At 55.0% G+C, this 27,206-nt stretch overlaps 1 protein-coding gene across 13 annotated transcripts in view; it reads right to left on the reverse strand.

Moving 5' to 3' along the window:
• Nucleotides 1-1,336: 1,336 nt before the first annotated feature.
• The window catches only part of MYOCD (myocardin), a 36,308-nt gene continuing 10,438 nt past the window's right edge, over nt 1,337-27,206 (reverse strand). For 5 of the 13 annotated variants that reach the window (XM_038157365.1, XM_038157368.1, XM_038157370.1 and 2 more), the window contains 10 exons: nt 24,572-24,627; nt 19,925-20,000; nt 17,608-17,769; nt 13,470-13,675; nt 11,875-12,000; nt 11,118-11,377; nt 10,617-10,770; nt 8,176-9,117; nt 4,705-4,762; nt 1,338-4,092 (listed from right to left, as the gene is read on the reverse strand). In XM_038157365.1, the coding sequence (XP_038013293.1) occupies nt 3,524-4,092; nt 4,705-4,762; nt 8,176-9,117; nt 10,617-10,770; nt 11,118-11,377; nt 11,875-12,000; nt 13,470-13,675; nt 17,608-17,769; nt 19,925-20,000; nt 24,572-24,627 (2,609 nt within the window). In that variant the 3' untranslated portion in view covers nt 1,338-3,523. Of the gene's footprint in view, nt 4,093-4,704; nt 4,763-4,910; nt 5,763-8,175; nt 9,118-10,616; nt 10,771-11,117; nt 11,378-11,874; nt 12,001-13,469; nt 13,676-17,607; nt 17,770-19,924; nt 20,001-24,571; nt 24,628-27,206 lie in introns of those variants that run through there. The other 8 variants (XM_038157371.1, XM_038157373.1, XM_038157372.1 and 5 more) reach the window with 5 other exon arrangements.

Here is a 27,206-nt window from a genome sequence, read left to right on the forward strand (position 1 = left end):
GAGATGCTCAGGATGTCTCAGGGACTGTGCTGGGGGAAGCACTGCATGGTGAACTGAGGCAGGCAGCTCACATTTTAAAAAGCTTGCTAAAGGCATGAAAAATGTTAATTTCACTCTCAGAACATTGTTTGTTTGCTTGTTTTGTATTATCTCTGGTTTTTTTTCAGGCAGGAAGACTGAGGGAGAGTGGGACATCACTGGGATCCTTCAGCTTGGTGTGGAGAGCAAGGAAAATCCCAGAACCCAAATTCCTGGGACAGGCTGTGTGGGAAGATCACCTACACATGGAAGAGTGAGGACTGACCCAGGGCAGTGGAGGGGAGGGGTCCCATCCCACTGGCACTCCCTCTGCTTTCCCAGGAGGCTGCTCCAGTTTGGCTGGAGGACCCGGGGCCCGGGCAGAGCTGGGCTGAGTTCTCCATGCAGCAGAAAACCTGCTGCTGGTGGTGTCCTTTGGGGCCTGGGAGGAGACTCAGGAGACCCTCTGATCCCTTTCTCTGCCAGCAGCAGGACCCTGGTCTGGACTCAGCCTCTCCAGGTGCTCTGCTCCAAACCCTGGGGCCTGACAGGTGCCTTCAGAGCTGAGGCTCCCCGTACCACTCCCTCTGCTCTTTGCCTTTCACAGCAGGGTCACTCAGCCCCCCCAGCTGCTCTGCTGCAGGGGCAGGCTCTCCTCAGCAGGGCACCACTCCATGGTCATTCCTGAAATAATCCCAGCCTGAGGCTTGTCTCCTGATTCTCTGAGTAACCAGGACCTGGCTCAGCCCAGGCTGCTCATCACAGCTCACCTGGCTGCAGGGTGTGGTTAGACATTCAAAGATGTTCATAGGAGCTGGTTATTTGCTCATCTCCATCTTTTCAGGTGCACTTGAGCCATGTCTCAGGACCATTTCACCTTTAGCCCACCTGGGCAGTCCCTCCTTGCACACAGGTGGGCAAATACCCAGGAACCTTTTCTAATCTGAGGAAAGATGTGGCAAATCTGGAAAGAGCCACTCAGGGCCGCTGTGGAGGAGGATCCAAGGCTCCCCAGGGTCCCAGCCTGCTGTGCCTGTGGGCAGTGGGAAGTTTGGCTGTGGCAGAGTTCTGTACCCAGCACCCTGCAGCCACCGGCCCAGTGCTGACAAAAACACCAAGGGGCTTGGGCAGGGGGTCAGCTCTGCCTTTAAGGGGGACACAAGGAGTGGGGGCTGCAGGACAACAGAGCAAAGCCAGAGCCAAGAGAAGAAAAAGACAGGAGACTCTGGCTGGTGTGTTCAGAAATCTTCCTGGAGAAACTGCTGCCATGAAGGAAATTCATCTGGCCTTGAAGAGGTCCCAGGGCATGGAGCTGGTCCCAGAGGGTGGCAGCTGGGATAAGCTGTGGCTGTCCCAGTGGTGAAGCCAAACAGCAAACCATGAGCAGACAGAGTGGCAAGACAAGGGTTTTAATAATGAAGGTGTTGCTGGTAACATGGGTAAGGAAATGTGCTTGCTTACAGGTTTGAAGCTGACAGCATCCCTTTAAATAAGGAAATACAATTGCTGAGAGGAGAAAGTTACCTGGAAAACTCTGTACAAGGCCACAGTGGAGCAGCTAACACTACTCTGCTTCAAGTGCTCTGAATATTCTCCATGGACTGGCTTCGAAAAAATCTCTCACTTAGAAAAAGAAATTCTTTTTAAAAAATGCAACCTGTGATTGTCTATCCTAGCAGTGCCCTGTGACATTTGTACAATAGAAAAATGGTGCTTTAAATAGTGACTTGAAAGCTACTGCCACGTGCTTTATACAGCATGCAACAAGGCCAGGGGCTGGGGACACTGCCGGGGCTGCAGAGCTGCCTCCCACAGCTCCAGCATCCCTGGGGAAGCGCCACGGGAGCCAGGCTGCACCTCCTCCCAGCAGCTTCATCTCCGTGTGCTGTCCTTCCAGTAACACAAATATTAAATACACTCAGTCTGTAAATAGTTTAACAATCTTTGTCAGCAACAATATTTACTTTGGCAAAACCAGAGTTGCGACGAACGGACGTGTCCGTCACAAAGTCTGCAGCAAGTTCTTTGGTGGAAGCCAAGAAGTGAAGCAAAGGCTCCTTCTTGCTAGAGCCTGAGGAAGAATATTGCACAGAGTCTCCTAGGAGAAATGCTGGTGACTGCAAACGGGAGCATCACTGCGGGAGAGCTTCCTTCTCTGCCGGCTGCGGGAGAACGGGCTCCTCCCGGCTCGGTGATTCACAGCTGTTCTCCGGTAGCCTTGCTCTGGGCTGAGGGGGCAGTGACGCGGGATAAACTCAGGGAGGAGGGGAAGACTGCTGGGGATGGAGGAGGGACGGGCAGAAGGATGGAGGGGAGGATGGCAGGAGCAGGCACTCACACAAAGCCTCGGCCCCACCAGGGCTCTGCCCCACGAGATGTCACTGTGTCCCTGCCCGGCTCCCCCTGCTCCCGGATCATGCAAGGGCTGGAGATCACCCTGACCTGGCTGTGCAGAGAACAGCCCCTCCAAAGCCTGGCTGGTCCTTTCACACCACTTGCTCCTACCTTGGCCAAAACACATCACTCATCTCTTTGTGTGCACCGGGGACACGGCTGCTCCACCGGGATGCCACATCCCCTCATTCCTGCGCCTGCATCCTGAACACCTGCCTCCAATGTCCAGAGCTCTCTGCTCCAAGGTCACAGGCTGCAGCCTGATCCAGTTCAGAATGCAGCCAGGACAGCTCCTGGGCTTTCAGCCCCTCAGGACATGCCAAGGTGCCACCGTGAACTCGGTGATCTCCATCTCTCATCCACCTGGAGCAGAGCTCTGCGGGGATGGGGCAGTGCAGCTTTGGGCAGGAGGGGAGCAAGAGCCCGGCTGCCCACAGAAGGGTGCTTGGCACCTGGCTGGGCACAGCCCCTGCTCTTCACCCTGGCATGGGCACGGCCAAGATGAGCCCAACAGGTCTGCCTGAAGGACTGGAGAGGGGAGGAGAGGAGAGGAGAGGAGAGGAGAGGAGAGGAGAGGAGAGGAGAGGAGAGGAGAGGAGAGGAGAGGAGAGGAGAGGAGAGGAGAGGAGAGGAGAGGAGAGGAGAGGAGAGGAGAGGAGAGGAGAGGAGAGGAGAGGAGAGGAGAGGAGAGGAGAGGAGAGGAGAGGAGAGAGGGCAACAGTGGGCTTCCCTCTCCATGATTTCCTGTTGCCACCCAGGTGAGGTCACCTCACCACACAGTCTGGTCATGAGCTGCTCCAGTTCTCACAAGAGTGACTGCTAAAACTGGGGGGGAAAGATTAAGGAAAGAAAATGGAAGTTCCTGTCAATTAAAGGAAGTGTTGTTTCAGGCACTGGTGTCCTCTGTGGGGTTGTGTCAATGGAGGAAAACCAAAGTACCAGAGTTGTGCTGGCAATTTTCAGTGACTGGAAATTCAAACAAGTCTATATGCTGGGAAAATGACTCCAGTTTCCCCTGGGTGAGGCACGTCAGCCGTGCGTGTTCCGTGGCACGGCAGGAGCGCTGCGCCGCCTGCTGCAGGCTCACAGCCCCCTGCCCCAGCAGGTCCCTTCACCACTGCTGCAGGTGCAGGTCCATGCTGGTGTTCAGGTTGAGGTCAGCAACATCCAGGAAGTCGATGTTGAAGATGCTGGGGCCCGCGGGGGTGAGCGAGCTGAAGCCGCTGGCCGAGCTGGGCGGGGTGAGGTCCAGCCACTCCATTGTTTCCCACGGAGACTCGGTGAAACTCATTTGTAAAGCGGAGCCTTCGGCGGGGGAAGGGGACAGCTGGGTGTCCATGGGCGACAGGGGAGTCTGTAAAATCTCCTGGGAGTTGAGCAGTTCATCCGTGGCTTTGCCAGAGAACCCTTCCATCATCCCTTCGAAGTGGGGCTCCTCTGCCCCCAGCTTCAGCAGGGCCATCTCGCTGGCCCTGCCCAGGGGGCTGTGGGCGTTGAGCAGCACCTCCAGGTGGGCGTCGCTGCTGCCCGGGCAGTGCTCGAAGGGCAGCGGGGCCGAGGGCACCGCCTCGAACGGGGCAGAGCCCTTGGGGACAGGGCCACCCGAGCTCCCCGCAGACACCATTATCTGAGGGACTTTCTGCAGGCAGGACCGGTCTTCCTTGGCATTGGCTGGAATTTCTATCAACAAAGGAGAGGGATTTGAGGTGCCCTGGCAGTGCCCACCACCACAGCCCTCCAGCTGACCTCCCGGGCATCCCTTTGGAGACCTGCTCCCCAGTCGATCCCACTGGCACTGCTTGCCCACCCTCCCTGGGGGAAGCCTCACACATTCCTGCTCTCTGACCGTGATCCCCGGGTTTGGACCCAGTCCCCAGGGCACCAGCACTGGCAGCTGTCCCCAAGGGGCTGGGGAAGGGCACAGGCAGCACTTTGCACAGGGGAGGGCAGCAGAACTGCTCTGTGTGGGACATGGCACTGGCAGCCCAGGGAATGGAGGGGACACTGGGGGCTCTGTGTGGGCAGGGGGCTGGCAGTGCTGTGCACAGGGCTCCCTTCTCTCTGCACAGGTGACAGCCGAGCCCAGATCACCCCATGGAGTTGTGACACATGGGAGCAGGCTCCAGCAGGGCCAATGTCTTTTTGGGTTCAATCTCAGTGGCTGCTGGCACACAGAGGGCAGGGGAAAGCTGTACTTGACCCAGGCAGCTCTGCTGGGGTGCACTGAGCCCCACAGACCGATGCTGGCTGCAGGGGAAGAGGGAAAGAGGGGAAGGGGGAAGCAGAGCATACCTCCACTCTCAATCAGCACATCCAGGAGCTCATCCATCTGCTGACTTCGTGTCATCTGCTGCAGCAAACGACAAAGAGGAGAGTAGAGGCCATTAGGAGGACAGTCCCTCCAGCCACAAGCCAGGTAGATGGCTCTAGACCCCACAAATGGCTTCCTCCCACACAGAAGAGAGGCCTCACCAACACGGGGCTGGCAGCAGCATTCAGGGCACTGCAGGGACAATGATAGTGGATCCAGAGAGCAAAGCACCCTTCCCTGCTGCCAACTCTCTGCTCTGTGGCCACCACAGCCTGCCGTGTCCCCGGGCCCTCAGGACACAACATTTTGGCCCCAGCACCTCACACTGGCACGTGCCTGCCTGCCCTCCCTGCTCCCTGCCCTGCCCAGTCTCCTTCCTCTCCCTGAGCAGAACCTGGAAGATCTCCTGCACGCTGGCATAAACCCATTTTCACCCTGCCCACAGCATCACTCCACTTTCCCAAAGGCACCAGCAGCCCCAGCACTGAGGCTGCTCCCAGACTGATGGGAAGGAAGGCGTTCCTGGGTGATGGCCTGTCCTCCCTGCAGGAACAGCGCTCCAGGGTACAGCTCAGGGGGCAGAGGGATGAGCAGGATGAGCTGGTGACCTGGGAATGCTCAAGGGTCTGTCTCTGACACCGCACTGAGCACCCAGAGAGAGTACACTGGCACCCCAGGGGACCTGGGGGGTGTCAGGACCCCGGGGTGCACAGGGGACACCACCCAGCCCAGCAGGGTGTCCGACTCCTTTGTGGCAGCTAGCCAGCAGCTAATCCTTCAGAAAAGCCCATTCCTCGTGGAAACAGGCCTGTGCTGCCCAGAGAGCCAAACGGGCTGGGACTGCTGACCCGAGTCCCACTGACTGCAAAAAGACAGACAGCACGGGCAGCCCTAGCCCTGGAGAAAACAAAAACCATGCAGTTACCTGCTTCACTGCATCCTCATAGGGTGGAGGCTGCTTTACCTCTGACAGGGCTGGGCTTGACTTACAAAAACTTGGGGATGAAATAGAAAACTTTTGGCCTGACTGCGCAGCCATCTGCATGGGGAGATACAGGGAGATGGAGTCAGTGCACGGCGGGAGGCCCGGCTCTCTCCTCCTGCTGAGGCTGGTGTGGTGCCAGGCAAAATGACAATTTTGTGGGTCAAACCAACCCAAAATGCCTGGCTTTGAGCAGGACAGAGGCAGGTAAACCAGCTCCCTGACCGAGCTCTGAGAGCCAGGGCCTGGCTGGCCCCTTGTCACTGCACAGACACGGTGGCACAGGACGGCCTGGTGTCCTGGGGACATGCAGGACAAAGGGAAGGCAGAGATGCTGCTGGTGGCCAGTGATGAGGCACCTCCCCAGCCACCCCAGCCCCTCCCCACCACCACCTGACTGGGGGCATCTCACAGAGCTCAGGCCAGGGAAGGTCACTCAGAAGAGGGAAATCTCTGCCTGCATGTCTTTGCCAACTTTTTGCCAGGTTCCCCTTGCAGGATGGATGGCATTTGAAGCACAGTGCCTGTCAGCTGCTGTCCTCATCACCTCTAGCCCTTGTGTGTCCCTTCCTGCTGCCTGGCCATGGCCTTGTCCCACAAAAACCAGCACCAGGGGATTGTCCCTCCAGGCGGGTCGGATCCAGGGCAGCAGTGGGGTCACTCTGCCTGGCCATGCACATCCTGGCCACCTTTCTGGAGGGGAGCTGGAACACTGCCCCTGGTTCACGGGAAACAGCACTGCAGTGCTGGGCACAAAGGAAGAGTTCTTGCTGAAGAAGGACCCTCCCCTCCAGGAATCCCTTGCAGGCAGCAGAGGGATGTCCAGGATGGGGGGTGGTGGAGTTGGGATGAGCTGCGGGACACAATGGGACCATCCCCCTGCCCTTGGGCAGTGAGGGAACAGCTGGAGATGTCACTGCTCCCTCCTGAGCCTCACTGAGCACTGTCCAGCTGCCCAGAGCAGCCCTGCTGCCTCTCTTGGATGTCAGCTCACAGCACTGTGTCCCACTGCCCCCAGAGCTCTGCTGCAGTGCCCAGCTCACCTGCACAGCCCCGGTGCCAGGGCCACCCCTGCATCCCCTGCTCTGCTCCCCACTCACCCAAACCAGTGTTGCCATCACCCTCCTCACCCCTGCAGCAGCCCCACTGCCCTCCGTGCACATTCCACTGGCAGCTCTGTCCCTGCCCCTCCCCACCCTGAACTGCTGCCCTTTCCCACCTCACTGGCTGTGCTGTTTGCCAGCTGCCCATGGCACCTACCTTGCTGTCCTCCTGAGCCCCACTTGGTGCCACTGCGCAGGGCTGCACCCCAATTCCTGCTTGGGGCCACTGTGTGTGGGCTGGGAGAGCCCTGCTCTGGCACGGGCTGTCCCACACACCCAGCCTGCCCTGCTACGCCCCTGTGAGCACACCTGGCACCCGTGTGCATGGCACAGGCCACTGCAAGGTGCTGCTGCTGCCTGGGGAGCCCTAGGAGGGCACTGGGGTTGTGATCAGAACCTTGTGCTGCTTTGTGCAGTGTGTCCCCTCCCCAAGCGTTTGTACCCGTCCAGGGGCTGAGTGAGCAGTGGTGGCTGCTGAGGACAGCTCTGTGCTGGGCTGGTGGCCTGATGGGGAGGCACAAACTCTATCTGATTGCAGACCACAACTGCCAGCCCTGCTCCAGATGCCTGACAAAAGGCTTCCCCCAGGGCAACTGCTCTCCTCCAGCTCAGTGGTGAAAATCCCTCACACACTGCTGGGAGCCACAATGGCTTGGCAAGATGCTGGGAAGCCCTGCAGCCCTGCAGTGGGGTCTCCCAGGGGTGTAGGAACTGTGCCAGGGCTCTCCCAGGAGCTGAGGGATCCACACTGGTGCCTCCCTGCTGTGTCTAGAGCTGTGCCAGGGCTCCATGGGGCACGGCTGTGCCAGGACTCCCCCAAAGGCAGAGCAAGCTGTGCCAGGACTCCCCCTGAGGGGAGAGGCAGCTGGGTTTGGGCTCTTTTAGGGTAGAAGAAGCTGTGCCAGTGCTCCCCCAGGGAAGTGGGAGCTTGCCAGGACTCCTCCAGGGGCAGAGAGAGCTGTGCCAGAGCTCCCCAGGGCAGAGGGAACTGTGCCAGGGCTCCGTAGGGCAGAGGATGCTCTGCCAGGACTCTCCCAGGACACAGGCAACTTTGCCAGTGCTCACCTAGGGGTAGAAAGTGCTGTGTTGTGGTCCCCTGGGGAGGAGGGGAGCTGTGCCAGGGCTTCCTCAGGGCAGCAGGAGCTGTGCCAGGGCTCCATGGGGCACGAGAGCTGTGCTGTCACCCCTCCAGGGCAACTGGCTGCGGTGGCAGGGCTCCCCAGAAGAAACCCTGCAAAGGACCCTGCAGTGCTATCAGCTTCCATCCCACTGCCCATCTGGAACACTTTCTGCCCCTGCAGGCAGCCCGGGCCCGGAGGCAAGGCCTCCCCCGTGTGGTGTGACCGGTGGGTCGGGCTGGCACTCACCGGCGCGGTGCGGAGGCAGCTGCTGCCCGGGGGGGACCCGCTGCGGCCCTCGGGGGACACCGGCAGCAGGTAGTGGCTGTTGGGGGACGGTGGCAGGCTGATGTGCTGGGGGCTCTTTGCAGCCCCCAGGGGAGAGTGCTGTGGGGAGCACTGCGGGCTCAGGAATGTGGAGGAGGTGATGGTGCTCTGCCCTGCGGGCTCCAAGCAGTGGCTGTTCACAATGTGGGGCACCTGCGGTACCCCACAGTTACTCAGCTTATCCGAGCTGCCGGCCTGGCCTTTCAGGGCCATTTGTTTGGATGCAAATGGACAGCTGGACACGGTGTTTTCCTGCTTGATGGGGACGCCAAAGAAATGCTGAGCGGGCTGCTGCTTCTCCTCAAGGCCGTTGCTTCTCTTTCGCTTCTGGAGCTGCATCCGCAGCTCTTCCACCTGCCTCTGCTCCTGCTGCAGCTTCCACGTCAGTTCATTGATGACCTTCTGCTTCTCCACCAGCATCTTGTCTTTCTCTGTGTCGATTCCTTCCAGTTCCAGCTGGATGCTCCCCCCGTTCATGCTGCTCATGAGGCTTTCCTCAGCGCTGCCGTGAACCGGTGATGGCTGGAGGCCAAACTGAGGAGAAGACATGGGCCCGTCGTTGAAGGTGTCGGGCAGAGAGCCGCTCACGGAGAGGTCAGAGGAGGCGGGCGAGATGGGTGGGGTGGAGCTGGTGCTGCCAAAGTGGTAGAAGCCGTTTGATAACATGCTGGTGGAGGACTGTGACTGGTAGCTGGACAGGGTGCTTGTTGGGGTGACGGGGAAGGTGACGGTGGTGATCTCACTGAAGCTGGGCACCGTGCTGCTGCTGCACTCCTGGAAGGGCCGCAGCCGCTCCATCAGCGCCGTTTTGGTGCCCGACACGGGCAGGCCTCGAATTCGGAGCTGCTGCCTCAGCTCCGACACCTGGAAGGAAAATCACTCGAGGTCAGTCGCTGTAGGAATGTGCCCCTGTTGACAGAGTGACCAAATTATCCTTTGTCTCCTTAAAAAAGAAAAAAGCCCGTAAGTTTCTCTCCTCAGTTTGGTAAAAAGATACCTCATAGGACCTTGAGGACTTCACCTCAGACTTAGAGCTACCCAACTGGACAGAGGCCAAGAGGTCCTGCCTAAACAATTTACTAGAAAAAGAAGAGAACAAATTAAATAATTGCTTTTGTGGGGTATTTTAGCAGGAGCAAGAACCTCTTGCCCCTGGTTGGGGTTTTCTCTGTAATAGTTTTGTTATTTTGCCTTTTATTAAAACTTTTTCTGCTTCCAACTCTACCTCAGAAGCCATTCTGCTGATTTTATGCCATTCGGGGTAGCTGAGCTATCTCAGGTGTGATGGGTTCTTTATAAGACCTGGCTCAAAGAGGAAAACCATCAAGTCTCAGTGGCAGATCAGCCCTTTTGGAAACTCAGTGCTTCTAACAAGGAGTCTCAGATCACAGGTCCCACCTTTACAGCTCTCACCTCCTTGTCTCACCTGCAGTCACCACAGCCACCATGCACAGGCCTGACCTCTGCCCATCCTGCAGAATCCCAACCTTTCCTAACAGCAAAACCTTCCTCCTCCCTCCAAGAACTGTGACTCCTCTCTAGGAACCAGCAGTCGTCCTTGGGTAAGGGAAGCAACTCAGGATTCCCTTCCTAGCAGTGGATTTCTCCATGAGCAGAGGGCTTTAGCACAGACCAGGAGCCAGCTGATGGCTCAGAGACTGTGACACCTTGGAGCCACATGCTCTACGCTCAGGCACATGATTCAGTCACCTGAGCTAGGGCAAACTCATCTGTTTCTACCTTGGGGCTGCCCACAGGTCTCTGCTCCTTGAAGGATTTGGCCTTCCCCATGACTGAGGGTCCCTTAGCAAAGAATAAAAGGGTAGCTGATACAAGGGATTCTCCCCTATCTTGCCTACATGAGAGGGGCTCAAAACAGCGCATGTAGCAGGAGGTACCTGCTCTTGCAGGGAGCTGAGCTGGCCTGGCTGTGGAGCTGAGTCACTGAGAGGAGGCATGCTGCCCTACTGGCCCCTGGCTGGTCTGTCTGAGCACCCACAATGCCAAAACCACACAGGGATGGAGCCAGGAGCTGCAGGAGCAGCAGCTCAGATCATCCTTCCGCCTGACCTGCAGCCTCCCCAGGCTCCACCTTGGGTTTGCTGATGCCCAGGCTAGAGCAGTGCACCCCTCACCACCTGCAGAGCAGCCAGCCCTCGTGTTCAGAACCCCCCCAGTGACCAAGCCCTGCCCCAGGGTGCTGTGCTGCACTCCTGGGTGGCTCGGAGCACGGGGGTTCAGGTGTGCTGATCTGTAACACGGCCCCTCCCAGCCGGTGGCACTCCCCTGACACACTCAGAGGCAGCACAGCACACACTCAGGCTGGGACATCCTGCTCCTGCAGGGACAAAGTTTGCACTCACTTTGAGATCATCCAGGTTGGAGGGCAGAGGGCCTGGCTTGATAGATGAGACACAAGTCTGGCCTGAAAAGGTGGTTTTCACTGGAGAAAGAGGGGTGTTGTTGCCAGAAGTTGATGAAGGATTTGAGCTTTTCACCATTTGCTCATTTGATTGCCTGAAATAACAAAGGAGATTTTGGGTAACTCGTCTGTTCCCCAGGGTCTTTGTACCCAGCATCCCATCCCTCTGCTCCCCTGGGTCTGCTGTCTCCTATGTGAGACTTCAGGATGGCCAAGGAAAACCAGGCTGGGCTGTAGGGGATGGCTGGTGTCCCACCAGCAGGGCACAGGTGCCCTGACCAGTATGCAAAGCCAGAATGGTTTGAAAGGAGTCTGTGCTGTTCCCAAGCTTTTCTGTTTCAGTGGTGTGCCTCTATCCCCTTGCTCTGGCACAAATGGACACAGAGGGGAAAGCCTGGAGAGAAACAGGACTGAGTTCTGCTGCTGGCACAGTGCAACTCACTTTAGCTGTCCTTGGTGCATCCCAGGATAGCTGAAGTGCTGCTGCTGCTGCTGCTGCTGCTGCTGCTGGCTGAGGATCTGGAGCTGCAGGAAGAGCTGCTGCTGCTGGAGCAGTCTGGCATATGCAGAATCCATGGGTGGAGGGGACTTCTCTGCTTTCTGGTCTGGAGGGATGTACTGGTGGTACTTGAGCTTCTTCACTTTGGGCTTGGTGTCCTTGGGCTTTTTGTGACGGTTCTTGCTGTCACTGGATGATTTGGACTGTTGGAAGGAAGGGAAGGAATTAGGTGTGAGAAGAGCTCGTGTCATGCCCATGGGACCCCAGAGCCTGGGACAGAACAAAGGCAGCTCCTGCTGGCACTGTGACACTCCAGCTCCAAGACCTGCTGAGCCTGGATGTGGGGGATTCCCTTGGCACTGTGTCCCATCTCAGCTGGGCTGCAGAGCACATGAGATGGAGAATGACCCTCCCTGCCTGGAAGGTGCTCCAGCGTGGCCTGGTACCTCCTCCTGCTCCCAGCCCCAGGGGATGTTTTCAGTGCAGGACTCAAGCAATGGCCTCTAGCAAGGCGTATTGCTGAATCTTCTACCATTACACGACTCATTAAATCAGTTTTTGACAAAAGGTTGTCTGTCTGAATTATTCAAAGCCTTTAAGGCCAGAACCCGGAGCTCCCACAAATGTGGGGCACAGCACATGGGCACTCCAGGCTTGGATGCCCTGGGCTGGTTGCTCTCCTGGGAGGCACCGGCATTACCTTCACGGCAGAGGGCACCGGGAGCGTGGGGCTCTCCTGCCCCGCCGGCTGCTTGGGGCTGTCGCACTGGCTGCCCTGCCCCGGGGCAGTGTCTGCAGCGTGGCCATCGGCGCTGGGGGGACGATCCTGCAAGGGAGAGGTGAGAGGGGCTGTGGGGCCGGACCCAGGGCTGTCCAGCCTGGACTGGGGCTCTTGGTGCCCCGTTTCCTCACCTCATGTTGTTCCAAATCCCCACAGATGCCTCAGCGCATCCCAGTCCCGTCATGTCTATCCCAGCCACACCCTCTGACTATCCCAGTCCTCTGTCTCCACACTCCTCCTTGGTTTTCCAGCCCTCCCAATTTCACCTGAGCCCCGTATCCTTGCTCACAGCTGGCCCCTCAGTATCCTCCAGACCAGCCCAGTCTTCCCAGCTGACCCGTGGATGGCCACAATCCTTCTGGCCCTCCCGCACCCCAGTCTGCCCCAGTTCCTCCCTTTCCTCCTCGTCCATCCCAGCCCCTCCAGTCTTCCTCAGTCCATCCCAGCTCCCCCATTACCCCCAATCCCCCTGTTCCCCCAGCCTCTACATTCCCCCGATTTCCCCCAGTTCCCCAAGCCTCTACATTCCCCCAATTCTCCTGCAGTTTCCCCAGCCTCCACATTCCCTCAATTTCTCCGCAGTCCCCCTGTTCTCCCAGCCTCCACATTCCCTCAATTTCTCCCCAGTCCCCCTGTTCTCCCAACCTTCACATTCCTCCAATTTCTGCCCAGTCCCCCTGTTCCCCCAGCCTCCACATTCCCCCAATTTCCCCCCAATTTTCCCCCAATTTCCCCCCAGTCCCTCTCTCCCCCCCCGGCCCGGCGCTCCCCGGGGTGCAGTGCCCGTGCCGGCCGGCAGTGGGCGCGCCGGCCCCGCGCAGCGCCGTCCCCCCGCGGTCACAGAACGACAGAATGACACAGAGTGACAGGATGACACAGAGTGACAGAATTAACACAGCTGGAAAAGACCTTTGACATCATCGAGCTCAATCTGTCACCCAACGCCACCCTGTCAACTAAACCATGGCACTCAGTGCCACATCCAGGCTCTTCTTGAACACCTCCAGGGATGGTGACTCCACCGCCTCCCTGGGCCGCCCGTTCCAATGCCCAACCACTCTTTTAGTGAAGAATTTCTTCCTAATGTCCAACCTGAACCTCCCCTGGCACAGCTTAAGGCTGTGTCCTCCTGTCCTGTCGCTGTTCCCTGGGAGAAGAGCCCGACCACACCTGGCTGCACCCTCCTGTCAGGGAGCTGTGGGGAGTGATGAGCTCTCCCCTGAGCCTCCTCTTCTCCAGGCTAAACACCCCCAGCTCCCTCACTGCTCCTCACAGGACTTGTGTTCCAGACCCCTCACCAGCCTTGTTGCCTCCCTGGACACGCTCCAGCCCCTCCATGTCCTTCCTAAATTGAGGGGCCCTCAAGCCCTCAAGCTGCGGCCTCATCAGCGCCGAGCACAGGGCAGGAATCACCTCCCCGGCCCGGGTCCCCGCGTCCCTCCCCTGTGCCATCCCCCGTGCCGCACGGCTCTGTCCCCCCGCATGTCCCCCGGCTCCAGGACGGCTCTCCCTACCTGAGGAGCCCCGGCAGGGCCGGCGGGGGGCGGCTCCGGGGCCTTGGAGCCGAGGGGCGGCTCGGCGGGGCCCGGGGAGCCGCGGCTGCGGGGCCGCTCCGGGGACAGCCCGTCGTTGCTGCTGTCCTCCTCGAAGGCGAAGGCGTCGCTCTGCCGGGGAAAGCCGCCCTGGGAGCCTGCGGGGGCAGAGGGGCCGCGCTCAGAGCCTGAGGGGAGCGATGGGGGCACGGGTGAGCCTGTGGGGAGCTGGGCCGCGCCCGCCGCCCCCTGCCCGGCCCTGGGTGCGGGCACACGGGTGCCCGGGGGGCTCGGCCGCCTCCGGGGGTGCCCCGTGGATGGGGGAGAGCAGGGGACCCGAGCCATGCACAGGGGAGCTTGGGACAGGGAGAGAGAGAGGAGGCGTTTGAGGAGCCGAGACCATGGCCCGTGTTCCTTGGGAGAGGGAGACATGAGGGCTTGGAGGAGCCGGGACCATGGACTGTGTCCCGTTGGAGAGAAGGCGGATCTGAGGAGCCAGGACCATGGCCCTTGTTCCTTGGGACAGGGAGAGAGGAGGGGATGGAGGAGCCGGGACCATGGCCCTTGTTCCTTGGGACAGGGAGAGAGGAGGGGATGGAGGAGCCGGGACCATGGCCCTTGTTCCTTGGGACAGGGAGAGAGGAGGGATGGAGGAGCCTGTCGCACTAGCACAGCAGGGCTGGTGCAGACAGGTGGGACTGGTGCAGGAGGGGCTCTGCCATCCTGCCTCTCTGCTGGGCTGGGATGGGAGAGGGGCACGAATCGCCCTCCCTGAGCTGAGCACCCCAGCTGAGCACCCACACCATGCATGGGAGTCTGTCCCCAGCAGAAGGAGTGAGGTTGAAATCAGCTCGGAATGTGATGCATCTGCTCACAGCACAAGAGCCAACAAGAGTGGATGTGGCTGCAGGTGCACAGAGGCTCTTACATCCTGTCTCTGTGCGCAGGTTTCACCCACAGGACACCGTTCAAACCACTTCTGCTGCCTGCCCAACAGCCCCAGGCTGCCCCGCCTGCACAGCTCCTGCACTGTTATCTGCTAGTCAGATGGGCAAGGGCTCTTGAACCCGAGGTTTGATGATAAATAAAGTGCTGAGAAAAAGGGTCTCATGTGAGCCTTGGGAGAGCTGCAGGTGGGGGTAGAGGAAGGAGCAGCGTGGCCACACTCGTAATCTCCTCGTGCTCATGTCTGGCATTTGTCAGGCAGCTTGGCACGCTGATAGTGAGGTGACAAATGGGGAAATAGGAAGGGCCTGGGGACAAGCTTCCACCTGTCCCTGCTGCTCGTCTAGCAATGTGCACCTTCTCAACGACACGCACCTCCTGCTCTGACCCCTGCCCCTATCTGAGAGATAACCCTTATCTCCACTCCCTGTGGCTGCTGGTGCCAGGGTGGGCGAGGACAGAGCCCTGGCTCCCTGCCTGAGCTGCTGCCCAGACATGGGCTGGGGAAATGAGATCAGCTGTGTTCAGCTTGCTGTCCCTGGAAAGAGGGTCTGTGTCCTCTCCATCTTCTCCATCAGAGGCAGCACCCAAACAGGTCCCCGAGGAGCTGCGGCATTGCATGGGCCACCTGGGCTGCACGGGAGCTGCTGCCCATGCCTGCAGGCCAGCGTGGACATCCCCTCTTGGGAAAAACAACTCCAAGCAAGGGGGACTTGTGGATCTGCAGGGCTCCTGCTGCGCTGGCAGGGAAGCGTGTGTTGGGAAGTGGTGCCAAAGCTGGGAGCACAAGGGACCTTCAGGACACAGCGACAGCCCGGAGCATGACAGGAATGTGCTGCATCCTGCTGCTTGATACCACAGGGCTGTGCCAGTGGGGAATGCTTCCCTTATCTGTCCTGCTCTCACCCAGCCCGGCCGGAGCATATTGTTTCTCGGTCCCGTGTCCCTGCTGTAATCTCAGGCAGGATGGTGTTTGCTCCAGGCTGTTTCTAATGCACTGGGTATTGTCCTCTTGAGCGCATTGGACAAAGTGATGACAAGGACCCGGTAAAAAAAGTTCCTTGTATCACTGCTCAGCTATGCAGGGCACTGGCGGCCTCCTGTCACTGGGACGTTTGGGCTTTCGGTTGGGGTCTGGCACTTTCTGCTCACCCTGCCGGAGGTGATTAGAGGAACACGTCAGCTGAACTTTCCACTGTATAAACAGTTGAGATTCCAAGGTTAAAGTAAAATGATTTTAAACCCTGTCATCTTTCTGGTATTACAAAAACAAAAGGCTTAACGTTCAGAAGTGCCAGTACTCATCTCCGCTATGTGTTCAGCCCTTTGCCCCAAATTGTGAGTACCACAAGGTGCCTCTGACTCCAAAAATGAGCTTGAGGATCCTTCAGCTTGAGGCTTTCTTCTGCAGAAACCTGAGGGCTGGGATGGTGTTCCTGGTGCAGCTGCACCACCTTCTTCTCGTGTCACCCTATGGTACCAAGCAACTTCATGTTGGGCCCTAATGTCCTGCGTGTTTGACCCTAAATGGGATGAAACTGGCTTACAAGGACACGTTTTCCCCCAGCAATGTGATAGAACATCATTGTGAAATGGAGAAATTTAAAACTGAACAAATCCTTTTTAAGCCAGACTTTTTGTTTTTAACAGTTTGGTCCCGTAAATCTCTGTTTACCACCAGCTCCTGACTAGGCAGCTGGAGAGACACTCTATTCAAGACTCAAGCTCATTTGCCCAGTCTGCAAACCTCAGCTCCAGGGGATAAAGTCATGCTCACACTGCCTCAAATGTTTACAAAGGGGGGGATTTTTTGAACCTTTTTTTTTTTCCACTGTTCTTTCCTTTAGTAAGTGGCTGGGGAGATTTTACTTGAACTCTCCTTAAAAATTCCTCTTCAGGCAGAGTCCTGGAACATTTCACCTTCAAAGAGGAGAGCTGCAACACGCTGGGAATGGAGCAGCTCCAGGGCCAGGCTGGAGAAGCTGTACATACACAGCCTGCATTTCACAGCCCCCAAACCAAGAGCAGGAATAGTTGTGGGGCAGGACAGAGCAGTATCTGAGCCTGGAGTATTTCATGCCACTTAAGATGGTTTCTAAGATGAAATGAAAATCAAAGTGCTTCCTGTTTCAACTCTCATTTTTTGGCATCTCTCCTGTCACTCCAAGACTCTTTCTTCCCCAAAACCCTGCCATTGTCCCCAGCCTGCTCTGAGCTCCAGAACAGACCCTTCAAATGGGATTATGCCAATGGAAATGATCCCTTTAATTGAGGAACTGTGAGCAACAGAACAAGAGCAGCAGAACAGAGCAGCTCTCAGTGCCTCATTGGAGACCTGAGTGCCAGTTTGGACATGTGGACACAGCCCCAGACTTCAAAAATACAGGTTGCTGCCCTGTCACTGCAGGACCCTGCTGGCTTTCCTGCTCCTTTCTCTGCTGTTGGATCTCCCTGTCCTGGCACTGAGCCCTGGTGAAATTTGAGTCACCTTTCTGGTCTGTGTTGGCTCCCACACCAGCTTCCCTGCAGCAGCGTGGGGGAAGTAACTGTGGATGATTCTTCCTCCCTCCTCTGGTGGGAGGAGGTGGCGGAGGAAAACCAAGCTTAGGCATAAGACAAGTGCTGGGTCTGGTTGGTGGGAGTGTGCCCTGTTTATATTCTCCAGCAATTGAGCACCCCAAGGACGCTCCACACCCCAGGGATGCAGCATCCTGCTCTGCAGGGTCCTGCATACCACCAGCACCAGTGGAAAAAAATAAAAGAGAACCCACAGCCTTCCTGAACTGGGGCCACTCCACCCCCATTTACTGGGATGTGGGAGCTTGGCAGGGCATGAGTGGGAGAATCTGGGCTGGTTTCACCAACCCCTGTGCACTCAGGTCCTCTCTCCAACAGCATCACTTCTGTGCTCAAAGCCCTCGGGAGGGAAGAGGTGTAAGAAGGGAGGTTCTTTCTGGAGGAATGTGGCTGAGCAATGGTGCATGTTTGTGCCACTGCTCTAAGATGGAAGCTCTGTGCTCACAGGCTGCGCTGGACTGGGCTGGTTACTGTGAAAATAATGAAAATTCAGCAATAAAAGCAGCTCTTACATCCAGGGTGGTCACTTCCTGCAGTCACTGGGCAGCCCCTGCCCCACTCCATGCACACACACATCACTCACATTCATTGTCAGTACCTTTTATGGCCTCTTTCACAGCTGAGTCCACGGGAATAATATTCTTCTCCACCAGCTCCAAAGGACCCGGCCTGAGCGCGATCTTCTCGTTGAGGTCATCTGCCAGTCGGGCCCTTTTCAGCTTCATTTGAGTGGACTGAATGGACCCCTCTGCAGCCGAGTCTGAAAGGCCAAACAAGCATCAGGACCAGGGTCTCCTGTGGGCACAGCATTCAGTGACAATGTGGTGCCCTTCAGCACAGCCCCTGGGGCTGTGGCCAGTACCTGAGCGCGGCTCAGCACAGCAGGATCTGCTCTGACAGACTGGATGGGGCTGCTGTGGTTTGGGACATGGGTCCTTCTCTGAGCCTTAGCTTCTCCATTCCCAAACAAGAGCCTCTCTCTACCATCCTGGCCTTGCAAACCCAGCCTACAGCTGGACCATCCTCTGCAAGGCCCAGGAGTGATCTGGGATGGGAACTTCATCAGCGAGCTGCCACCAACAAGGGCCAAAGAGCTCTCCAGCTCCTGCCTGCCAGGAGCACACTGGCCCCTTTTGGGCTAGTGCAGATGGGAAACAGCTGGAGAATAGAACCATTGGCAGTGCTTGACAGCTGCAGTAAATGGCTTACACTGGAATTGAAAATGCTGAGTCTTGGGCTGTGCACTTTTGGAGGTGACATGACTACAGTGCTCCAGGCTTCAGGGAAAAAAAGGCTGGGGAGGAGCAGAGCAGAGGCAGGTAGATCTGGAAGCTGCAGCCCTAGTGAAGCCAGCTAAGAAAACCCCATTTGTTAAAGGGTGACAGAAGAACAGCAACTTAAACAGAAGGACTTCCTGAACAAAGCTCTCTGGCTCCTCTCTTGGACCAGGTGTGAGTAGTGAGGGAGTAGGATTCTAAACCAGACCATTTCTAAACCCTTGAGGGTCTAAAGTAAGAGCAGCTGCATGTAGATTGTTCTTCAAAGCCTGGACACTCTCTGGAAGAGATACTGTAGGGAACACGAGCTACAGGGCTTGACACCATGGAAATTCTCTACAGGAGGTCAAGAGAGCTGGTCTAGGGCTGTTCAGATCATACAGAGCAGTGAACACAAATGAGCTCCTCGAGGTGAACTGTAACAGAAGGGAGGCCTGTGAAGCATTTGGGTGATGCAAACTGTGTCACCGGGCCAGTTCCAATCACCTCTAGGTCCAGTTGTGAACAAAATGGATTTTTAAGTCAAATCCACCAAATGGATATGGCAAGACACAGCTCTGAGCTGTAGAGCAGGATGGACAGAGGTGTGAGCAGAGGCTGCCGGGGAGGGGGTGTGGGGCATCTTGCTGAGTTCCTAGCCAGGCACACTCTGCTCTCTGCAGTCTCTCTCCCTCTGTCCCTGTCATGCCCAGGGACTTCAGCTGCCTCCACATCTGCTAACAGGCTCCACTCCACATTGCTTCTATTATTTAACCTAAGGGAAGGGCACTCTCCATCTCTTCAACAAGCAATAGTGCTAGCTTATTGTTGGGATGGAAACCCAGGGAAAACGCAAGGCAGCAACACTGATCCAGCACTGGACCCAGGCTCAGCCCTCTTGCCTGCCAGAGGAAAAAAGAAATACAGATTGCATCCATGCTGAGAGCAGAAGGCAGCATTCACAGCTGCCAGAGAGTGATCTGCTTCTTCCAGGCAAGTGACAGGACTCAAGGAGGGAGGGAGGCTGCACATCCTCTCTGTCTCTAAGGATCTTGTTATCTCTGGAGATAACGAGGGACACTGTGGTGTTCCGCTGTCTGTGATGGGATCCAGCCCTGCTAGCTCTCTGCCTGAAAGGGAACACCAGGATGGGAGAGAGCTGCTGTGGCTCACAGCCTGATAGTAGGGCTTTTCATACTGCTCTGCTTGGGTCACTGACTGCACGGGCTGTCACACAGAATATTCAGAATTACAGCAGCACAAAAGATGTCCAACCTTGGGAAGGTGCTACAATGACCTGCTATAGGAATTTCAGTGCCCTGGACAACAAATTCTCTGGATTTGCTCTTCACAGACATTGGCACTGGTGTGTAACAGAGTTCTCTCTCACAGCTGTTCCCTAGAGCATCTTACACAGTCAGAGATGGGAGAAAGACTGGGTGGCCTTGGGACTGTGTCTGTCAGGGAATAACAGTGTGTCCTGCTTCCTAACACCAGCTCTGCACACAATTTCATACAATGTGTCCCATTTGAGTCTGCCCCCCATGAGCAGCTGGAGCAAAGTAATGGTGATGAGATTCCTGAAGGAACACAAGAAGGGCAGGAGAAACACAAGTCCCAGGGCAGGAGACACAAGGAGCATGTGGGAGAAGCTCTTACCTTGCAGAATGTGCATATTGACCAGGTCTGACCGCTCAGGCCTGCTTCTGATCTTGTGCTTGAGATAATCTTCAGTCTGCAGAACACAAACGCAAAGTTACCTGCCTAGAGCAGCTCTGAGAGCACCTGCCCCTGGGCCATCCCACCTCCTTTTGGATTTATTACAAGCTGGGTTGAGTGAGCTCCTAAATGACATTTCTCATCCCTGAAACACTGCCTTGTTCTTGGGCAGAAGTTCTTCAGAGAGGGAACAACGCGCACGTAGCTGCTGAGAGTTCACTGCACCCACTCTGTGCCCTTTGCCATCACTACTGGGCTTCTGATGCCTGAAGTGTTAGGAGAGCTCATAGGAAGGGTGACACCAATTCCCTGGGAGCGGTGGGCCTGCCCACCACGTCACCTCTGAGAGATGCTCCAGAATGCCCTGGCAGCAGTGGCTTCTGTGGGAAGCCCAGCACTCCAGGGTTAGACATCAGGCAGAACAAGTCATGGAGCCACTCAAACTCTGAACCCAGGTCAACCTTCCTACAGCCTTGCAGCCCCTGTGCTCTGTGGTTCCCCACACAAGCTATGATATGGGGTTGGGAAAATCTGTTTTGCAGCCACTGTAGCTGGGCTTGTGGTGGACATGGTCCTGGAGCCTTGTGCCAACTCCCTCATGGCTTTAGGAACAGAGAGGCACACAGAGCTACAGGAACACCCTCCAGAAGGGCCAAGAAAGTCAGCCTAGAGAGCAGATGACCTCAAGAATACAAATATGAGCTTATTCCCTGGTGAAGAAAAGCTAGAGCCCAACTTAGACAAGCTCTTAGCTAAGCTGAGCTGCAGGGAGAAATAGCACAAAAATTGTACATAGTTCAAAGAGACTAAAATCTTAAGGATAAATATAAAAGAATAGTACAAGCAGCTGGAGCAAAATTGGAAATCCACAGTACAAAATGTACAGGATCATAAGAAAAAGATCTTACAAGGACTTCTGCAGTCAGGATCAGGCAATGGAAAGTGCTGTGTTCCATAAACAGCAGAAATAATTCTCAGCATGCTGCTGAGATGGCTACAGGATTTAATGCCTTTTAAAAACCATCCTCACTAAAAAGACAAATGGCTCTGTATCAAACAGGTGGTTCAGCCAAGAACCTTCAGCAAGAAAAGAGAAGAAACTCCAGTTGTCAGGTTGGAGAAGAGGTTAGAGGGTACTCAGTGGAGTTAAATGTTCCCAAACAATGTGGAGACACATGAGGCTGGAGTAATATCAACTATCTATGGTTCTCCAGGAAATTGGGCAAAGGAGAGTAATTGCTAGCTTTAAAAGAGATGGGAAGAAGAAACCAGGAAATTATAATGCAGACAGCAAGACATTGGACCAAGTAATCAAACAATCTGTATAAATGAATTTTGAAGATAGCATGGAGGTGAGCAACAGCCAGGATGGATTTATCAAGGACAATCACATCACACCAACCAAAATTCCTTCTATGGAGAAATGACAGTTTTCTGGTACAGGAATAAACAATGAATATCATGCAGCTTGACTCAAAGCATGTTTTGACATTATCTCCCATGGCTTTCTCACATGCAAGCCAGAGAAATTTGGTCTGGATAAGACTAATATAAAAAAGGAGCATAGCTTTGGATCACCAGAGGAATTGGAAATGGCTCAGACTCTAAACAGAAGAATAAATCAAATCCTGTTACAAAGCAATTTTTCCTGCTAGTCAATATATTAGTTAATGCCTTGAATGATAGAAGACATACTCCCTCATTCTGAATCATTCGAGGCTGACTGATTATAGTGCACCATGGTTTGGCACAACTGATGATGTGAAATACACGTGCTACGGTTTCAAAAAGAACATTTGGGAAGGGCTGTGGCCAGGTCACAGTTAGCCACAGCTAAACCAGCAGATTAGGCACTGCACAGGATGAAAACTTAATGCACCAGAGATGCTCCTGCAGTGGTCACTGGACAGGGCCCTAGGCAGGAACGAGTTACTCCATGCACTGGAAAAGTATAAAAGGCTCTGGAGAACCCAGTGGTCAGCAGCTGACCCACAACCCCAAACCAGCAGGGGAGACACAGCACAGGGCTCAGCTCAGCCCTGTTCTGTGCCCTGCAGCTGAAAGGGCCCACGGAAGGGTCTGGGCAGCAGCACAGACATCACCCCTGAGTCAGAGATGAGATCAGTGAGGGGGCTGAGGGGAGGGGAGGTGGGTCAGCCCAGAGGTGAGATGGCTATTGGGGCACAGGATGCAAACCAGCTTTTGAAAGTGCTGCAGGAAAGAAGAGACACAGTTCTGAATACACACACAGTAGTGTGCTCAAACCTCAGCAGAACAGCTTGGGCTGGGAATCAGGGGCCAGGGGCTCACTGCACAGTTCAGAGAGCACCAGAGCAGCAGCTCACTGCCAGTGGGTGTCTGTCCGTGCTCATTAGTCAGGACCTTGTCACTCTCTACAGCTCCTGAAAGGTGCCTGTGCTCAGCTGGGGCTGGGCTCTGTCTCCAGGCAGCACTGACAGAACCAGAGCACACAGTCTCAAGCTGCACCAAGGGAAATACAGGTTGGATATTAGGAAAAATTTTTTTCCAGAAAGGGTGATAAAGTTCTGGAATGGCTGCCCGGGGAGGTGGTGCAGTCACCATCCCTGGGTGTGTTTAACAAAGCCTGGATGTGCCACTGGGTGAGTTGAGGTGTTTGGGCTGGGTTGGACTTGGATCTTGAAGGTCTCTTCCAACCCAGTGATTCTGTGAATTCTGTGACCTGCCCAGTGGGGCTGTTCTGCTCTGGGGCAGAGCCATGACAGCCACCCTGCAGCCTCTCTGTGCTGAGCCAGACAGCCCCAGGAAAGCCAGCCTGCTCTCTGTCCTCCACCCCAGGAATCTGTTATAGGACATCAAAGTCTGCTGTGCTGGCCTGCTGCCAGCCTCTAACATAGCCAGTGACATGTTTAAACAAATAATAGACATTTTATTTACTAAAGTCTTTACAACGCCTTACCCTTCCCCCATATTTTTCACAGCTTATTTCCACCAACACAATCCCGTGCTTGGACCAAGTAGGTTTGCCTGGTTCCCGTGCCAGGTCAGAGCAAGCTGGTTTCTGCACCTGAGTGCATTTAAACTCACAGAATGCATTTCCCCGTAATCCTTAGATCAGGTCCTGACTTGGGCTCAGCTCCAGCTGCTGTCCCACAGCTGTGTTCCTGCTGTGACTTCAGTTCCTTTGGACCCTGGCTGTTAATAAGCTGCATTTGTGTCTCTGGGGTGCAAAGGATGAACCCTTCAGATGTGAGCTTTTTAAACATCAGCTGAAGCAGAGGACTTTCCACAACACATGAACAGTTATCTGCTTTCTGTTTGCACAGCATCAGCTTGGGGGGATATCAGCTAAACAACAAATGTCTTTGAGTAACTGCCTGGAAACAGCTGCTGATCTTCCCTTTCCCAGGTCTAAGCAGAGCAGCTTTGCAAGGGAATAATGTTTATTGTGGGCTGAGCTCAGTGTCTTCATTAGCACTTTCTGAACATGCCCGTGGTTTGGGATAGACTAGACCATCCTTCCCCTTTCCCCAGGCAACCAGCCAGTGAAAGCTTTTGAAGAGAAAGACAAAGAGACACGAATGTATACTTTAACTGTAAAATATATGACACTTCAAGAATACTTTGGATTGCTTGAAATTTTTTAAGCATACTAATCTTTCAGAGTCATACTGTATTTCTTATGCTCGCCATTTATTACCACAGGAGACTTGGGGCAAGTGATTTGGAGTGTGTTTAAGTTCAGAAGAGCACTTCCCTGTATTTCACCATCATTCTTCCTTGCAAAGGTCCTTTCCTATGTGACTGCAAGCACATTTTGCAGATTAATGGAACAAATTCTTGTGTTCAAGCACAACCTGCATGATTCATTGCTTCCCTTTCTGGGATCATCCCTCCAGCTTGATCAAGGCTGCGTTGTTGGTGATTGGAAAACCAATGTGATTTCCCAAAAAGCCATCAGATCACAGAGTTTCAAAGTTTTCTGGAAATGGTTACTGCCTTTGGCAGTGTTTAGGGAAGCCCGGGGTGGGTGGGAGCCTGGCCCATTTCCCCCTTGGATGTCGTGTCCTAATGGCCAAGCTGCACTGCAGAGCTGAAAGCCAGAGCTCCCGCCTGGTGACAAGTGTGAGTTCCCTGGGGACTGGACTGGCTGCAGGTGGCCCCTGCATTCCCCCTGCACACTGTCTGACTGTGTTCCCTGTTCTGAGCTCGCTGCCAGGGGTGCAGAGCAGCCAGCACAGGAGGAGCAGGCTGTAGATGTGAGCTGGGGAAGCAGCAGCTCCACTGCTTGGACATCTACTGCAAGGACTGACAAAGCCATGCTGAACCCTGCCCTGCTGAACCCTTTTGTAAAACCCCACAGCTCAGCACACAGGTGCCCCATTTGCCCTTTTTAAAACCATCCCTGCTCAGAGAAGGGTGCTCCAGAGCATTTGTGAGCCTGGCAGCATTTCTGGAAGCAGAGCAGGGGCCCTGCCCTCATCCGTGGCCACTGGGCCAGCGTGGAGGGTGCCAGAGGAGGGGACAGTGAGGAAGGTGCTTTCAAACCCCGTGATTCATGCAAAGCAAGCCCATGTGTTCCCTCTTTGGGATGGCTGCAGGAGTTACCTTGGCTCTCTCCAGACTTTTTCGCTGTTCATGGAATGCAGATGGGCTTTTCAGTGCTGCAACAGGAAAGAAAGAGGAGCAGTCAGCACAGGAGCGGAAGCAAGCAGCTACCAGGATATTCAGCAACAGCATTTTAATGAGTGCCATAAAAATAGCAACACAAACTAGCTGTTCTCTTTATTGTGCTGACTAAAAATAACTCAGGAAAGCTCTGGGAAATCCCATGCTCTCAGCCAGTCCATGGCAAGAGAGCAGGGGGGATGGAGAGCATGGGGAGAGCAGGAGGCACGTGGGCAGGGAGGGGTGCAGGCTTTGAAACACAGTGCTCTGTGGGACATGTCAGAGAGCAGAGAAGTCTTTTCCCTGTCATGTTCCATGCAGGTGGTGAAAGGCACCCCAGCTCCAGAAGACAGATCTGGGAAGAGCAAACACCTGTGAGGGACCTCAGCTGAAAGTAAAACCTGCAGGTGACTGAGGCTTGAGGCCAGCAGGAGGATTAATACCTGCCTCAGCTCTCGGGGTCTGTGGTGCAGCCTCCAGTGAGGCACTGCCAGGTGGTCCTTTAGCCATCTTCTGTCACCGACCATGACTGGCATTTATCCCCTGCTCAGAAGCAGCTGTGTCACATGGGACCTCCCATGGCAAGCAGCAGACCATACCCTCAGCATCTCCTGATTTCAAGGAGGATTAACCCAGTGGTGCTCCCAAAAACAGGCCAATAATCCCTGGTGGCTCTTGGGCCAGTGAACACCAGTCCCATGGAGCAGCCTCTACTGGAGTCATGGAGAATCTTGCACATTTCCCTGATTACTGTGGTGGAGTACAAACTGAGGCATAATTTGCATGGTGAAAGGGTTAATACTTCTCACATCCTACAAAAATTCTTTACTGTCTGTGTAAGCAGACAAAACTAACTGTTCCCATTGGGACAAGGAAGGGGAAGGTGTCCTGACCCACAGAAACAGTCTGCTGCAACTCTGTCTGGCAACAGAAATTCTCTTTCCATCTTCTGAACGGGATCCAATAAAGACAGAAATTATTTTCATGCAGGCCTTGTTATCCTCCATCAGTCTAGAGGAGGATGAGAAGAAGACTGGGGAGAAACAGGAAAGCTTTGGGGGCCCTCTGAACTGACTTTTGGTAGTCAACACCCAGGCAACCCCTGGAACATCCAGTGAATGACAGAAAACCACAGAAGGCACATTCCTTCTCCTGCCGGTTGGAAAGCAGACAGACAGACGGACAGACAAGCTGGTGTTGCTGTGCCACGCTCCAGTGAGCAGCCACCAGCACTGGTGACTGCTGGTTTAATCAGAAGCAAGATCAAACAGTGCAGATGAGAAAATGGAGTTAGCAAGAGAGAGGACTTTCCCAGCCCTGCTGATGTGAGGTGCTGATGTTGGCAGTGTGCTCCAGGCACTGACCAAGTGCTGTGCTATTCGAGAGGAAAGTGCTGCAGAGTTTAGTAATTTACCAAGGTTTTTGGAGGAATTTTGGGGGTGCCGCAGCTTGTATCAGTCTGCAGAACAAATAAAGACACTGCTAGCAATGCTAGGTCAGAGAACTTGTCAGGGGATGACATTTCAGCATGAAATGGGTGAGGGACTGGGGGCACCAGGGCAGAGGTGCTGTGTGTGGTGTTGATCACCTGGGGACAGCTGTTTCAAGGCTTCAGTGAGGATGAGGTGGTGGCTGTGTACAGCAGGAGGGGCTTCAAGCACAGCTATTTTTGCAGTCCATCACAGCCAGGGGGACTCACCTGCTGGTCCTCAGAACCAACATGGCATGGGAAGATACGGTTAACAAAGACTTGTTTTTCCTAAGGAATGTCTGCACATGCCCAAGCCGTGGGGAAACTGGCTGGGGCTCCCATGTATTAAATGCTAACATCTGACACTTCCTCTTGATGTCAAATTCAGCAGTTAAATTCTGCGTGTTTGTTTTTATAATGGCATAAGTGCCTTTTCTTCTATTACTTTCAGTGAGTGAACCGTGCTCAAGTTTCCCAAAATGGTCTTCTTGGACAGAAACCAGACTGCAAAATGTCAGCCTAGAAGTTGGGAGTGCAAAGAAGCTGTAAGTAAGAGGAAAATACCCTTCAGTTGCCATCAAATATATTTGGCTGGACACTTTGCAATGTGTAAGGTCGGAGGTGTCGGGTGCCACGTGTGACAGCACAGCCTTGCAGAGCAGCCCCAGGTGTACAAACCTCTCAGGGGGCACTGCTGCCCCATGTTCTTGCATTGCTCTAATGAATATCACAGCATTTTCTCTAAAACTTCAGCTCCTGGAATCTTGTGATCAAATTGCCCTTTCGTGGCAGGCAGCATAAAATCTGAAGGCTTCAAGAAAGAAGCAGGTGAAAACTGGAGAGTATGCATTTATCAGTCTTAAAATCATTGCCATGATTTTTGTCATCCTGCTCAAGTTTTCCTGATGCTTGGTGCTGACCAGAATGTCCTGAGAAGGCATCTGTTGTTCAGCACAATCCTCCAGGAGGGGCAGGGGAGGGACAGGGTGCAGCAAGCAGTGCCAGAGCCATGCTCTCAGAGAGGTGGTGTTCTGCTGCTTAGGCAGGAGCTCCATCACAGTCTGCAAGGGCAACCAGAAGAGACAGGAGTGACACAGCCTCTGG

The sequence above is a fragment of the Motacilla alba genome, chromosome 18 (assembly GCF_015832195.1).
Source record: "Motacilla alba alba isolate MOTALB_02 chromosome 18, Motacilla_alba_V1.0_pri, whole genome shotgun sequence".
NCBI lineage: Eukaryota > Metazoa > Chordata > Aves > Passeriformes > Motacillidae > Motacilla > Motacilla alba.